General features: G+C 44.0%; 1 protein-coding gene across 2 annotated transcripts in view; it reads right to left on the bottom strand.

The window, feature by feature from the left end:
• OCA2 (OCA2 melanosomal transmembrane protein) overlaps positions 1-16,898 on the bottom strand; it is a 545,103-nt gene that overhangs the window by 437,082 nt on the left and 91,123 nt on the right. For both annotated transcript variants that reach the window (XM_035023928.1, XM_035023929.1), the window contains 5 exons: positions 15,383-15,440; positions 13,459-13,531; positions 5,000-5,160; positions 3,111-3,193; positions 1,701-1,854 (listed from right to left, as the gene is read on the bottom strand). In XM_035023928.1, coding sequence (XP_034879819.1) covers positions 1,701-1,854; positions 3,111-3,193; positions 5,000-5,160; positions 13,459-13,531; positions 15,383-15,440 — 529 coding nt within the window. The remainder of the gene's footprint in view (positions 1-1,700; positions 1,855-3,110; positions 3,194-4,999; positions 5,161-13,458; positions 13,532-15,382; positions 15,441-16,898) is intronic.

Raw genomic sequence — 16,898 nt, 5'->3', positions numbered from 1 at the left:
TGTATTTCCCTGATGCCAAGTGATGTGGAGTATTTTTTCATGGGTCTATTTGCTATTTGTATGTCTTCTTCGGAGAAATGTCTGTTCATGTCTTCTGTCCATTTCTTGACTGGATTATTTGTTTTTCTGTGTTGAGTTTGATAATTCTTTATAGATTTTGGATACTAGCCCTTTATCTGATAAGTCATTTGCAAATATCTTCTCCCAGAGAATGGAATTTTTCATCTAGATGGTGGTACAGTAAAGACTTAACCTGGCAGGCCTGAAATTGCCATCATTAGAAGGGCCTTTAGAAGATCTTGCTCTGGGGCTGGCCCTTGGCTGGCATCTGGGTACTGGCTTTTGGAATGTTCCTTATGTTACAGAGAGATATGATTGTTCTGTAGGCTTAGGGCATTGCATTAAGCCATACTAACATGCCTAAACTCTTTGTATAAAAATGTGATTTACTGTTAACACCTGTTTTCTTTCTGGGAGGTTGGGACTTTGGTGGGCTGAGGGCACCTATATGACAAGCCCCCATCAAAAACCTTGGCTGAGTCTCAAGCAGGCTGCCATGGGCAGAAACACTACTATTGGAGGAAGAAGCATTTTCTATATGGCCCCCTTCTTGGAAAGGAGACCTTTCAGAACCCTGCTCCTGGACTGCTCCAGACTGCCTGATACGGCTTTCCCCACTGCTGGTCATGGTAATAAACCACAGCCCACACAGGGCACAGCTGCCTCTGAGTCTGTAAGTTCTTCTAGAAAATCACAGTGTGTAGGTAATCCAAGGAACCCTGAAACATGATAATATTGATTGAGAGGAAAACAGAAAAAGAATGGAGAGAATAGAGCTACTCTGGAATAAAGAAGACATAAGAGATATAACAACTAAATCAATGATTGGATCTTGTTGGAACTTGGGGCTCAACTTACTGGAGCAAACATTCCTCACCAGGTAGACTAGACAACCACGGGCAAACTTCTGGAACTTTCCTGGCCACTTCTGCTGCAGGCCATTTCCTTGACAACTCCAAGGTATTTCTCATACCTATCCTACACTCAAGAAGAAATACCTCTTCAGAATCACATCCTCTACTGACATCCCATCAATGTGTTGCTGTATATCTGGTTTCATGATTAAATTAATAATGGACCAACCCATCCAGGCAGTGTCTGCATTTTGCTCCATGCTATTAAAGGCAGAGCCGAACTTAGTTTCCCAGAAACATGGAATTTATAAGACATGAGATCAATTGTGAAAAGGCTCATTAGCTGAGTTGATAAACATAACAGATAATAATCCCTCCCCCCACATAGCCCAAGGTCTCTCAAGTCCCTGAATATACACAATCCTATGAAGCAAATGGGGGCATTCTAATATGCATCTCAGAGAGATTCAACACTTACCGCCCCAGCATCACACTTCAAGTAAGCAGCAGAGTAAGGGTGAGAAACTCATGTACATATTCAATTTTCTCAGGTAAACTTTTGCTGGGGCCTGCTAAAACTCATCTTGCATGTGTCAGTTGCCAAGATTCAGCAAATATTCCAGTACAGATCAATTTCTACCTAGAATGATGGAATCTTCCTTTTTAGGAAAGATGCCATTGCAGTTTGATTAAGAAGCAGAACTGAGCCCATCCAGAGCACCTTCATGTTGAAAGACACTTACTTGTGAGCACAGATAAATCTTAGAAAGCTGGCATGAAAGTTACCTCAAATATAATCAGCATGTAGACCCCAGCAAGGATGACCACAGCAATGGTCACTTGTGCTTCTATGCTTGCACGGAGGTATTGATGAGCCATCAAAAGAGGAACTGCCTGTGTCTGCTGGAGGGAGGCTCGAATGCTGATAGAAACAGTATCTCTGCAGAATGAAGCAAAAATATTACCACTAGTAAGGGAAACCACACTCTATGTCAACAATTAGTGCCTGCTTCCTTGGTGTCCTTCCCAACACAAGTCATCCATGGCCATAACCAGAGCCCAAACTGACCTCACAGTGATTTAGCCCAATGTCTGACTTGGCAGATGAGGTGCTCTGAGTGCATATGAGCAGTGTAAGATGCAGACACAGCCTCCCTATGGCCAGGTCCATATGATGTAGGCCCCCTCATCTGGCAGTGTCTGCCTCGTGGCAGGTGCCACTCCAACAATTAACAGGGAGCAAGGACTTTCACATTGGTTCTAGCCATTTAATTTTCTCTCTCCTCATTACACACTGACTGCTTTACCTGCTAACAAATAGCAAAGCCAACCATTCTCACATGTGGGAGATTCAAAAAAGGGCCATGTGCAACCTGAGAACACGTAGACAGGCTGTCACAGATGGTGGGGAAAAGAACCTGGAACAAGAGGCATCCAAGTAATCAACAGTATGTGGCATGGTGAAATTAAAGCACTTTTCTAAAAGTTTAGTCAGTAACTATTCTGAGCTGAACTGTGTCCCCAAAATATAGATGTTGACACCCTAACCCTCAAAACTTCAGAATGTGACTATATTTAGAGATAGAGTCTTTACAGAGGTGATTAAGTTAAAATGAGGTCACTGATGTGGTCCCTAATACAGTATGACTAGTGTCCTTACAAGAAGGGATTGGGACAGACACACACACACAGAAAAGTCCACAGAAAAACACAGGGAGACGAAGCCAAGGAGAGAGTACTCTGAAGAGACAAATCCTGCTGAACCCCTGAGGAAATAAATTTCTACTGTTTAAGTCATACACTCTGTGGTATTTGTTATGGCAGGCCTAGCAAACTCATATAGACATAATATGGAGCGGCATTAAAGAAAAAGAGAAATAATCCTAAAATTTCCTGGAATTCCCCATTGTGGAGCTTCATAATATTAATGAAATTAAAGCATCAACTAAAAATATCATTTGCTTCAAAATGGACCCTGCAATCAATCCTCATTTCCTGACACTCACAGAGAGTGAGTGTTATGATGCCCTCCTACATCCTTCATGTTCCTAGTCTATACAGTTAGAGCATCCCATCCAAACCACATAACTGATCTGGCTATTTGTGCCAAAAATTGGAGTCCCACAGGTCAAACTTTTTAAGTGAAAATGTCCAGAGGAGACCTTCCCCCAAGATCCTTGATCACTTGAGACCCACCTGCTCAGTATCTCAAAGGTCCTGCTCACCACCAAGTGCTCACTTCTTCTCGGATTTAAAAATACTGTCCAATTCTGAGTGACCTGTAAAAGTTGAAACGTAATATCAGAGTAAGGCTTTGAACCTGAACCATCACCTGGGATTCAGCGCTATTCACTGTAGGTGTTAGTTTAGAATAAGAAAAGAAGAAAAAGAGGAACAGCAAGGACTTTGTATACAGCTCCCACATCCCTGACACTAGAGCATATCCAAGCTGTGCAGAACTGGAAATTTCCACAACATAGAGGGCTTTAAGAAAAAAAAAAAAAAAGAATACGGAAGTACAAATACAGAATTAGTATAAAGGGTACAAAGATATAGAAGTAAATATGATTTATTATGAGAAAAAGAAATCACTGCACTTTATACGAGACTTGGGATCTTCTGAGCCCTCTGAGGCAATTCACAAGAAATGCTTGCTTAGAACTGCTTCCTGCTTGCAAATTGGAGGCAGAAAACCTTCACACCCATGTTACAGGAGTCCATGGGAGGTAGGACCCAAGGATGAAGCTTCCTTTGCTGCAGGCAAATCCACCCCACATGTTCCTGTCCTAAGCAGGGCAGTGGAGAAACCAGCTGAGGGGGACCAGATGTGAGCATAGAGGGAGGGGCTAGCTGGGGGAGCGAAAGGGCCAGGGAAACTTCAATGGGAGGACAGGAGTTTTGCTGCCCACAAATCATAAAGTAAATGAAAATAGGAACTCTGAAATTGGTCAAAGCATAAATGAGAGTTCATAAGTTCTCTTAAAACACTTCAGTATTTGGAAAGAGTATATCAGAAAAAATCCATTAGTAAAGATCTCTTGTGTTCTTCGTGTTTCTGAGCTGGATTTGTGTGTGACACTAGAGCGGAGTAGAGCCCCATGGGCAGGCAGCTGTGTCAGCAGGCTGCAAAAGGTCACATCTTCCCCCACACAAGGCCCACAGACAGAGCAGGCAGATGTGTGCCTACCCCGCCTTTAATGAGAAGGCCTTGCCAGCCGGTTGTACACCACACACGAGGAAGTGAAGTTTACATCCTAAGACCAAGGCCAAGGCAACTGGTTCAGAACACTGGTGCTGCACAGACCATCACCCATGAAACTGCAGCCTCATTCATTATGAGGCTTTTGCTCTGTGGACCCTGCTTTGCATGGCAGGAAAATGCGAGGGGTGCAGTAACCCATCAGATGCTCATTTTGGATGACATAGCATTGTGCACCAGCAGGGTTTCCTCCTATTGATTATAATAGGGAAAACCCATGAACTTCATAGACAAGTCACCATGATAATCCCAGGGGGTCATCAGGCCAGGACTTGGGGTACAGGTCAGGATGCACAGAGAGGGGCCAGGCCTTGTCTGGGCTCTGGGCCATGGTGACAACACCACTGTTGGCTCTCCTTGCCTTCGAAGGACAGGAGCTAAAGGTTTTGTCTAGGAGACACTAAGCACAAGAGCCTATCACTTTAGAAGCAGAAGCTTTGGGAAACTATGCAAGTCTTAGGCAAGTGTCCCCAAACCCAAGAGAACTGTGGTATTGAAATACCTTCCGTACCATGGGGTAAAGCCCAGGTTTAATTGTGCTTTAACAACAAAACTGCTTTCAAATATATAATGTTTTCCTGAATTGCCCAGTAAAATCATGTGAATTAAATAACTTGCAAGCCTCATTTTACTGAAATGGCAAGAGTTTTATAACTGTCTTAAACAAAAGGAAAAAAGAGTCAAAGACAAAGCAAAAGATAGGTTTTGCCTAATAATGGTGCCATTGCCTTATGGCTTCCCATCAAATCCATTCAAAAGGAAACTCAATTTATAAAGAGATGAAATGAGTTTTTACAATTCCTTTCAAATAACTTATAAGTGTAACCTGCTGTGGCCGCCACCGCCTGGAGCCTGGAACGTCAGCCTGGGTCACCTCCACCATGATATGTTCTTCTCTCCCGGTATGACTTGGGCCACCGGCCACCAGGGCCCCTGCCAGATCCACCTGGAGCAGTGTGGAGTCCATGTGGCTGGTGAGATTCGAAGCTGAGGCAAAGTCAAGGTGAACCACAAAGCAAGGAAGAGAGGCCTGAAGTCCCCTCACCACCCACCCAGTGAGCACCCTCCTTAGAAGGTGCACAGAGAAATACCTATCCAGGCTGTTTCTGACAACTGTACTGCAGACTTTGACCACTCCTTATCTCCTTAGCACTTCACTCCTGACATGCAGTTGGTTTTGCAATGTCTGATCGCATGCATTTCAAATCCTCTGTTTTAACCTTTAAGTGGTATCTCCCCATTCTACCATGATCTCTGCTTCCACATTTTGCAGCCAGCATAAAACTCCTGCCCAAGTTCCTGGACCCACCATGAGCTAGTAGACAGGACGGCTGCATTAATGAACAGATAAACTGATCCACATCCATGTCCAAATCCTTAGGTGCCAGGTCTCTATTTTTAGAATGAGAAATCACAAAGAGAATTGAAAATAAGAATTCTGAAGCCAGCTAAATAAATGACATGCACTGTAGTGAAAGGAGAGAAATTTCTTCAAAGCGTGTGAAGGACTCTTGATCAGGGAAAAATTATCAGGTAAAGAGGCTTTCCCCCCACAAAATATAATTTCCATGGCACTTAAGCCCCACTGTAGGCTTCCCCTTAGCACCAACATCCTGCATTTGGGTGTTGCACAAATGTAGGAGCCCATGCTACTCAACCCTTCTCTCTCTGCTCTGGGCCAAGTCTTGCCTCTGCTGCAAGGTTCTGGGGGTCATGACATGGATTCTACACAGCGGCTAGCCTAGTTATTTTGATCCAGAGGAGAAAACTGTTGTAGGTGGAAAAATGAATCTCAAAATAGTCTAAGCTTTGTATGAGGTCTCAAAAGTCTTAGCAGCAGCTCACTGACTGTAGGAGGATTCAGTAGCCAATTCCTTTACTCTTCCTTAAAACCCTAGAAGAAACAGGCGGTTTATGGAACAGACTTAGGGAAAAGGCACAACCTCACTGTTGCCAGAGTGTACACAAGATTTACTGTGAGTATCAAGGGCCAGTGAATGGTTAATCTTTTTTCATTACCTATTTCCTCCAGCAAAATGCACTGGTTTAAAAAAACCAGTTGTACAAAAAACATCCTGGTAAAGAAAGGGTTTTATCAGCACTGTTGCCCATATGAGAGCCCAGACTGAGCAGCAGTCCCCCGCACTTAGTTGGAAAGCCTCTCCACATACTTATGCTACTACTTGGGCTCCATCAAGGACAAATGGAAAACAGAAGTCACGCATGAGGCAGGATGTACCAAGAAAAGGCCCAAAGAGACACTGCTGCTTCTGCCAAAATTACTCGTGTCTTGGTCTTTCCCCAGGGCAAACACAAGATACAGGGTGGGGAGAAATATTTCAGTTCAGAAAGGATTCCAAGAGACCTTGCAGAAACCCGGAAGGAACAGCACCACCTAGAGGCTAACATTAGAAAAGCAGTGCCTTCACCCTCAGATTTAAAGAATGTTTGTGGAGCATTTATTGCATTCCAAGAAATGAATGAATAAAACAAGACCTTTGTCCTGGGGGCCGGGGGACATCTCATGCCCTGTTGGGGAGACAACCACGTAACAAAGCACCCTATTATTAACCAACCAAATTGAGTGCATACAAAATCACATAGACACAGGACCACGTGTACTTCCACCCTTCCTTTTCTCTTTCTAGATGCCCACCATGCACTTAGGATTCAAAGCCCACTGGGGTGCTCTGACTGTGTCAGAGTGACTGTGCTCAGACTGTGTCAGCTGTAACTTCCAGATCCCAGCAAACAGGAACCTCTAATTGGGCCTCACCCCTGCAGGTAGCTTCAATCCTTGCCTCCCAGCCATGTTGAACTGTCCACCATGCTCCTAACACATAGTCCCCTGCCTTTGCCTCAAATGCCTCCCCAAATCTGCAGAACTTCTACCATCTTTCAAGTTCTCACTCAAACTCTCCTCTCCTTAAATCTTTCCTTGTCATCCATGACTCCAGCGGATCCTCTGGCTTCCTCCAGTGTTCCTCTGTAGATTGGGCTCATGCCATACTGCAGTTTGTTTTAGACTTTTCTCCCCAACTGGTCTCACTCCTCAAGAGGAATAACTGCATCTTATTCATTTTGTTACTTCTTTAGAAACTAATGTGGTTCTCACTACATTAGATGCCCCAACAAATATACTTGTTTCACCAATAATATTTGTTTACAGCAACATCCTTGAGGTCCTCCAAACTTAGACCAAAGTCCCTGCCAGATGGGGCATGAAGAAGTCAGAGAGAAATCGCCTCCTTCTTCTAGCTGCATCAAAGTAGTCTCCTGCCTTTACCACTACCCCAGTCAAAGCCATCTTTCAAGATCTAACTTGACATGCCTTCCATGAACCTTCTTCCCACTCTGTGAGCCCCCTAGACATCCCTCCTCTGAGTTCCTAGTTAATTATATTCCTGTTGTATCTCTAATGAGTGTGACCATTGACTTTCTCTGGCTGTCCCAGTGTGGGCAGCTGTCTTGGCAGCCTATGCATGGTGGGGAGAAAGACACATGAACAAAGCACTTCTGAAGAGCGGGCAGTGTGCTGCTACAGGTCATGGAACAAATCCATGAGAGCCTGAAAGGGGCCTTCATTTCCACCTAAAATGTACAGTCCTCTTGGGCTTACCTTTCAGTTTGCTACAGAGCCTATCAAATGCCAGGTTCAGTTAACACTGGCCAGGACTCCCTCCTGGACCAAACTTAAGTCCTCTGAGCCCTCTTCTTGGTTAAGTTTCAACCTTGGCCTGGTGAGCCCAGTTTATCGAGAATCCCTTCACTCTTTTTCTTTTTCTTTCTTTCTTTTCTTTTCTTTCTTTCTTTCTTTTTTTTTTTTTTTTTAAGAATGCCTTCACTTCACTCTTGATCCCCAGCCAAGTTCCCTTTGGTAATTTTCCATCCTCCCCCTCACCCTTCTGTAGATTCCCAGCTTAACCTGTTGTATTTCGAGTTGAGTTCAATCTCTTCCCTATTGCAATAGTCTTGGATAAAGTCTTCCTTACCTGTTTAACTGATACAATTTTTCTTTGACACAACTTTTGCTTAGTTGAATGGAGGTAAGAAAGTGGGGTTCCTTTAGACCAAACTTCTTGATAAAAATGGGAGCAATGTCATTTGATAAAGTATGAAACTTTTAAGACTGATCAATTCATAAAAATAATCTATCTAGTGCTAATGTATTTTCTCCAGCATTTGGGACCAAATGGTTGAATGATTGTCCTTAATTTCTAGAGTGGTGCTGGCCAATAGAATTTTCTGTGGTGATAGAAATGTTTTTATCTGTGCTGTCTGATATGGTAGCCACTAATCACATGTGGCTATTAAGCACTTGAAATGTGGCTGGTGTGAATGGGGAAGTGAAACTTTAATGTTATTTACTTCATTAATATAAATTTAAATGTCAAGAGCCACAAGTAACTAGTTGCTATCATAATGGACATCACAATGATGAGGAGCTTAGGATGTAAGAGAGGAAGAACAGGAGGGGACAAAATCCTTTAATATGTATAGTGTTTTCTTTATGTACTTTGAAAGCCCAGGACTACTATGAAGGGTGTGATGGAAAATGGACCATATGTCAAGAAACAAGGAAAAAAGATTGGAAGAGAGGGAGGGAGAGAAAGGAAAGGAGGGAAGGGAGGAAGGTCAGTGAGCAAGCCTAATTACCCTGCCTATATATAACCTGGCTTGCTGACCATTATTCACCTGTTTAATGACCTAGGAGCCTTGAACAGGTCTCCCCCATAATAAGCACAGAGAACAATTCAGGGACAAAGAACTTCACATGCCTGCAATCACAGCCACTTCCTGTTTCACAAAGCTTCTAAAATAAACTCTGCAATTACTGAGGTGACAAAGCCCAACTATTACAGAGAAAACATCATAGGGGAAAAGGTAGCTTTGTTATTCTCCAGTTAAAGGATAGTGAGGCTTTCTCCAAAAGCACTTCTCACCAAAACACACACCCCTGGGGTCTGGCCAGAAGTCAAGAAGGAATAACAGTGGGGCTCCTCACTCATGAGGACAACAATGAGAACACCACTACTGGCCTTTCAAAACCAGGCCTGCCTGAATCACTTCTTGCCCCAGACCGGCACAATAACACCTTTTTGCTGAGAATCACCTTCAAAGTTCCAAACTCTGGTGCACAGTCTAGCCTGCCCTGACTCTGTCCCCATTTTTGTAGATACCAGCAGCAGTTGGCTCTCTGGGCGCATCTGAGGGGGACTTCTGACCTCTGATCTGTCCTTTCACAAACCACCACAGCAAGTTCTCAGCCTAAGGTCCTGGGAGAGGGTCTGTGAGCTTCCAGAAATGTATGGAAAATCTACTGAGAAAAATGTACATTTTTGGGGCGCCTGGGTAGCTCAGTTGGTTAAGCGACTGCCTTCGGCTTGGGTCATGATCCCAGGGTCCTGGGATCGAGCCCCACGTCAGGCTCCCTGCTCGGCGGGAAGCCTGCTTCTCCCTCTCCCACTCCCCCTGCTTGTGTTACCTCTCTCACTATCTCTCTCTCTCTGTCAATTAAATAAATAAAATCTTAAAAAAAAAAAAGAAAAGAAAAGAAAAATGTACATTTTCTAAGGAGCCCATGGGAAGCTTAAATCTGCCTTAATAATGGTTAATGATTGACAGAGTCTCTCTTTGGCCAAACCTTAGGTATGCTCCTTTGAACTCTCTTCTCTAAGACTAAGCCCTGACTTTGGGGCTTCTGTGTCCAGTTTTAGCAAGAATCCTGCTAGGTTAATTTAGGCAGAATCTTCATTCTCCATATCTAATCACACTCAATATCTGATCAGGTTCCTCATCCACCTCCATCCCCCAGGTGATATCTGGTCACTCTGGCCTGTCTTCAACAAGGATCCTGTGAGGTCAGTTTGGCCAGAATCTCCTCTTATCCATGATGTTTCCTCTTAGTAGTTTTTCATCCACTGCCCCCCACCCTGCTCCTTGGCTTTAAAGTCCCACTTTTCAAGTTCAATCTTTCTCCCCCACTGCAAGACCTCAGTGCAGTGGTCTCTACAACTATCACTAAGTTCCCGAATAAAGTGTGACTTGTCATCTTTAACAAGTGTAACTGAAGACTTTTTTTTTTCTTTAACAGATCCATAGACATGTAAGAACCATTCTGCAGCATGCCTATCATCCCACACAGCTCTCTTCATCTCTTCCACTTCTCTTTCTCTCTTCATCCAAATACACACATGGCTCAGAGAACAGGAGAGAGACCTCCCAGTTACCCTTACTGCTGAGAAAAACCATTTGTCTGCCAGTCACTAGGATGGGTCTGGGTTCATTCAAGTCCCAGGAAAGGGCTAGTGTACTTGAGCTGCTCTAGAAGGAAGACTGCACAATGCTGTGGAGCAAAAGTGACATGGTACAGTTCTCGGTGGGATGAACAGAAGACTCTTATTTGTCATTATCTGATTTTATCCTGTTATGATCTTTACTTATTATACTTATTTAGGATTTCTGCTGACTGATAAGGTTCATACAGGAGTTGCCACAGTACAGTAATCACTCAGCAACCTGCAAATATTTCCGCCTCCCTGTCTGGTTCTGGATAGGATCTCTCCGAGTTCTTGGCTCAGCCTGGGCAGTAGGTTATGATCATTTACAGTGAGGTCACATGAAGGGAAGGCAGGATCCCTCTCCTAGGGGCATGATGAAGTCAGGCCTCCACACTGACACTTGCTTTGAGAAGGCCCCAGGGGAAGCTGAGGAAAGCAGGAAGATGTCTTAGTGTTTTTTTTTTTTTTTAAAGATTTATTTATTCATTTGAGAGAGTGAGAATGAGAGAGAGTACATGAGAGGGGGCAGGGTCAGAGGGAGAAGCAGGCTCCTCGCCGAGCAGGGAGCCCGATGTGGGACTCGATCCTGGGACTCCAGGATCATGACCTGAGCCGAAGGCAGTCGCTTAACCAACTGAGCCACCCAGGCGCCCGATGTCTTAGTGTTTTTAACCCATAGAGATGATATAGAGGTAAGGCATAAGAATGGGAAACAAAGCTCATTAAAATCACAGAGCTCTCCAGTTCTCTCACAGGGAGATACATCTTCACCTAAAACTGAGACACAATTTTAAAGTGGTGAAGCAAATACCAAGACTTTAGCAAGCTTTCAGATAGACTTCAGAGCTACCCTGTCCTGAGAGCAGGTACAGATGAGTGCTCTCATTCATTTAAGAGCAGGGATGCACCATGCACTGCCCACCAGAGCCATCTCATGAGCCCACCTGAAGACCTTGAGTGCCAGGTCTTTCTGGAATGTTGAGTGGCTCAGCTGAGTGAGAGGATGTTCTGGAAAGACACAGAGGGACTCCCCAAAAGAACCAGAGGAAATAAGAATATGCAAAAACTACTGGTGACTGCAAGGGAAACTACCCAATTTTCTAAAATTTCAGTTCACCCAAGCTTATCAGTTGAAGATACTGAAGAAAAAAAATCTGTGAATGATTTAACTCCTTTTTAAAAGGCAATGATCAGAAAAAAAGGTAATAATCAGAAATACTTGAGCTGGACACAGTTGCCTCCTTTTCTCCCTCCTCCTCCATGAGCCTCCTCCTCCATTTGCTTCCTCTTCCTCCCCACTCCTTTCTCCTCCTTGCCCTCCTCTCCTCCCCAGCTTGCTTTCCAAGATGCTCCCTCTCCCAGGCTTGGGAGCTTTAGGGACTTTCATGCTTGACTATCCTCATCCAAATGTCTATTCAAGAGAGACTTTGGGCTCTGGACTTTCAGTTTCAGCTGGGATAAGTAGAGAGCTAGAAACACACCACTCCTACTCTCACAACCTGAAAAGCCTGGACAGATGTTAAGTTAATGACTTATTCTGTCAAGAATGAGGTTGCATCATAAACATCTAACTTGAAATCTAGAGTGAGACAGGTGACCGAGGGGAGGAATAGGGCCCAGCATTTGCTTCCCTGAGACAGGTGCTACCATTACACACAGAAGCAGGCAAGATTAAATCAGAAAATTTTTAAACTGCTCAAGGTCAAGTGTGGGCTAGCGTGATAGTAGGGAGATCCTGGGAGCCACAGAATTGGGGTGTTCACATCTTCTAATAGGATTTTGCTTCAGGAACCCTAGCAGGTACTCACAAGGAAGATGGAGAAATTGAGGAGATTCATGAAAAAGTGTTAATTTGCTGGGGAAACATATCAAATCTGGTAGTCTAAGGGCACAGTGGAACCCCAGCAGCTGGGAGTGGTGGGTAAGAGGGGAAAGTAACTCTCCCCTGTGGAAGGAATAGGAATAGTGCACAGTCTGGCAGACAGCAGGAGAGAAGCCAAGCAATTCCAAGTGTGTGGGATGCTAGAGGTTACCATAGCAACCACACACTGCCACACAGCCAACCTCTGACTAGATTTACCCAGACCCCCAACTAAAACCCACAGTGCTATGGAATAAATGTTTATGTCCCCCACAAAATTCATATGTTGAAGCCCGGCCGCCCAGTGTGGCTGTGTCTGGAGATGGGGCCTCTAAGGAAGTAACTGAGGTTAAATGAAGTCATAGGGTGGGGCCCTGATCTGAGAGGATTGTATCCTTATTAAGAACAGCCACTAGAGAATGCTCTCTCTCTCCACATACACACAGGCACACTGAGGAAAGGTCCTGTGAGGACATGGCAAGAAAGGCAGCCATCTGCAAGCCAGAAAGAGAGCTCTCACCAGATATCAAATTGGCAAGCACCTTGACTTTGGACGTCCAACCTCTAGCACTGTGAGTAATAAATATCTGTTAACCCCCAGGCTGCGGTATTTTGTTACAGCATTCCGAGCTGACTAACACACTCAATATCTACTATCCTATACAACACATCTGGCTTTTAGTGACAAACTATGAGGCCTACAAAAAGGCAAGAGAAAACACAGTATGAAGAAACCAAGCAATCATCATGCCCAGATGACACAGCCAAGGAAAAGAAGCAATGAACTTAAAAATAGGTCAGTAGAAACCACCCAGGCTGAAATGCAAAAGGAAGTGGGGATGGGGTACAAAACAGAGTATGCAAGAGCCCAGGGGAGCCAGGCCCTAACTGGAATGTGCCACCTGGTTGTCATCACCCCAGGGGGAACCTTACCACCAACCACCCATCATAGTTTCACTAGTGCTCCCCTCCCCTTCTGCTCTGGCCTCATCTTTCATCAAATGTCCTGAAGGAACAAAATAGGTATGGGAGGAACAGTGATCACCTACACTGCGGCCTTCAGCAACAGTTGTAATAGTTCTCTGGTGTCTCTTTGTGAATCTCAGCCATGCGCAACTATCCATCTCTGTATAGACTGGATACAGTAGCTTTGCAGGGGTGACACAGCCAACAACTGCCAGAACTTTCCTTGATCTGGATACAGGCTGAATAAAATCTGTAACAATCAGAAACATTTAATGATAGATTTGTGGCAGGAGAACAATAGGATTTAAATAATTTTGACAAAAGGTAAAAATATGGGTATAATAATGGTGTTGACTGATGTATCGAACATTCACCAGCTCACTCTAGTTTTTCTTAGATATTTAGAGATAAAATTCTGATTCATTATACTATTCTCCACTACAATGGGTCTTGATTACTGATATTTGTTTGTTTTAAAGATTAACCACTCAGCTATAAAATTAAATCATCAGAGGAAGGTAAACATGGTTTTCCCATACTGGAGAAAAGGGGATACAACCCATGTGATGGTTAAAGTATGTGTTTGTGGAATTTGCACAATTTGCACCTTATACCTCATCAGAAAGTACATTGAAGTGGTTATAAGCGGTTATAAGATGACAGGTTATAGAAGTTCAAAACAAATTCCCCAAATCACCAAAACTTCAAATCCCAGAAGAAGGCTGAAGACTAGATACAAAGCTCAGGTCAGTCCTCAGGAGATCAGGTAAGCGCTGGCCCACCCTGACCTTCTCCTTGGAAACCCCAGTGTACCCACCTACCAGGCCCTGTGAAGCAGCCAGAGCTTCAGAGCCACACAGTTGTGAGAATAGGAGATAGAGAAGCAAACTGGCAGCTAAAAAAGTAAAAGCATGAAGTTTTCAGAGTTCAATGTATTTGTCTCTTGTTTCACGCATAATTTCCTTTCTCTGGGCCACTGCTCCCCTCCCTTGTGGGCTTTCATAGAGTTGCAGGTATTCAATTCAGCCAGTATTGACTTCATGAACCACCCTCGGTGCTCAAGATGCAATAGTGCTCTCTATTCGCCACCCTGAGAAGAGGAGCCTCTTCTCATGCATAATCCCACATGCACACACACAGAGCCCCGAAATGTATGCCCACCTATGCAGATAATGAAAACCAAGTACTCACAGCCACATGTGGTCATGTGCAGTTTCCAGTCATGCAGGGTTCAGCCTGGCCGTAACGTCAGGCTGCATAGAAGAGGCACAGCCACACATGTCCTGGAGTCCACACTGCCCAGGCATGAAAACACCACCCACACACCCCATCCTTCCTCACAATCTCACATGCAGTCACAGCAGCAGGCACCAGCCACCCACTGGAATCTCCCAACAATGGTGCAGACAAATTCTCTTATGCCAATGCTGAAAATTGGTACACACCCAGAAACAAGACCCCAAGCACAGACACAACCTCAAAACGATCACAGACCACAAGTGACCCACATGTCCCACACAGGCATGCAGACACACAAACACGCAGCAGGCACAGAGGACCTCACATCCACATGTGCACACACAGACACACACAGCCAGGCATGTACACACACATTTGTACACACACAGATATGCACACCTGAGCACAAAGAATCTCACACTCATTCATTTGGCAAAATATTGAGCACCTGCACTGTGATTCCAGCTAGGCTACATCAGGATACACACCACACAAATGCTGGCAGCGGGACACATTCTTGGGGCCACCCATGATGCTGAACATGCCCAAGACAAATAAAGAGTTTTATTGCATGTGGTTGAAAACAGAATTGGTAAGCCGCTTTTCAGTGGAAAGTTAGACCCAAGGATGAAGCTAACTGCCTTCTACAGAGCAAAGCCAAGTCCCCAGGGCTTCTGTTGTATCACAGCAGAGGAGCATTGCTAAGGGGAGGCCTCCCTCACCAACCTCAGCCCACAGTCCCACATGCCTTTAGCATCTCCTCCAAAGAAAGGTGTGAGCCCCATACCTTAGGTGCCTTGCTACCCAGCCCAAGGCACCCTGGGGCTCTGCTGACCCAACAGCAGAGCTCTGTGATACTCACAGAGCACACCACCACAAAAATAAACAGGCTTGCGACTTTCAGCCACCGTACACAGCGCCTGCAAGAGAAAAGGTAGGACCCAAGTCACACCAAAGCAGTCCTGTTTGCATGTGCCCAGACTACCAAACCTCAGACACATTTCTGAAGCTTTGGGTAATATCAATCACAAAGCACATGTTAGGAATTCTTTCCATAATATGGTATAAAGGAAGACACTGCTGACCTATAAATATATGGCCTCGTGAAAAGCAGCTTGGTGAAGTTTACAGAGGAGAGCAAAGTTAACCTAGTGTTTGCACATGTTTCATGCTGGACATGCTAAAATTCAAATTTGGAGGCTCTTCCCTAGCATTTTGAAGGCTGAATTTCCTGGAAACAGGCCTTATATGGGCTCTCAGATTCATATTTATCAATTATATTCCCCTAAGTTTTCTGGAAAGTGGGAATATGGATTTGTTCATCAAATATAAAAACACTGAACTGAGATATAATCAAGCAATTCAAAAAAGAAATTACAGTGCTGTCACTGGTTGTACTAGCAAAGTCTTTTAAGAATTCCTTCAGAGATAATTAACAATCAGGCCATGCTCTTGGCCCACTCTGCAGTCTCCTGATGGTGTCCTGACCCAGTCACCATTATACCTTTCTTAACTGTGGCTCTCAGGGCCCAGGTAAGTCTGAGTCTACCCAACCCTTTGCAGTCTTTCCAGTCCCATCTCTGCTCCGTCCCTGTATGTGAAGGGTGCTGGTCCATAGCCTGTGCTTGACATATGTTTGTGGAATGCAGAAGGTCTATGTTAGGACATCTTTTTCAATACCTTTCTGATCTTTTCAAAATGGTAAAGTCTTATTTTGCATTCCCTTAGATTTAATGAATTTGGTGGATAACCATTTCACACTTCCAAATTATGACTCAAGAGCCCCTATTTAAATGGGAATCAAAGCTGGAGATATCAGAATCCCAGATTTCAAGATAGACTACAAAACTATAGTAATCAAAACAGTAATCAAATTTTGTGTCTGGCACAAAAACAGACACATAGATTAATGGAACAGAATAGAGACTCCAGAAATAAACCCATGCTTATATGGTCAATTAATCTACAACAAAGGAGGCAAGAATACACAATAGGGAAAAGACAGTCTCTTCAATAAATGGTGCTGGGAAAACTGGACAGCTACAGGCAGAAGAATAAGCCTGGACTACTCTTCTGACACAATACATAAAGATAAGCTCAAAATGGATTAAAGATCTAAATGTGAGACTTGAAACCCTAAAACTCCTAGGCAGTAATTTCTTTGACATTGGCCATAGTATTTTTCTAGATATGTCTCCTAAGGCAAGTGAAACAGAAGCCAAAATAAACTACTGGGACTACATCAAACTAAAAAGCTTCTGCACAGTGAAGGAAACAATCAACAAAACAAAAGGCAACATACTGAAAGGGAAAAGACATTTGCAGACAATACATCTGATAAAGGGTTAATATCCAAAATATAGGAAGAGCTTACATAA

This window comes from Mirounga leonina, unplaced genomic scaffold, assembly GCF_011800145.1.
Source record: "Mirounga leonina isolate KUSES-001 unplaced genomic scaffold, KU_Mleo_1.0 Mir_178, whole genome shotgun sequence".
NCBI lineage: Eukaryota > Metazoa > Chordata > Mammalia > Carnivora > Phocidae > Mirounga > Mirounga leonina.
The sequence above is the reverse complement of the archived record's forward strand: the minus strand, read 5'-3'. Positions and strand labels throughout refer to the sequence as shown.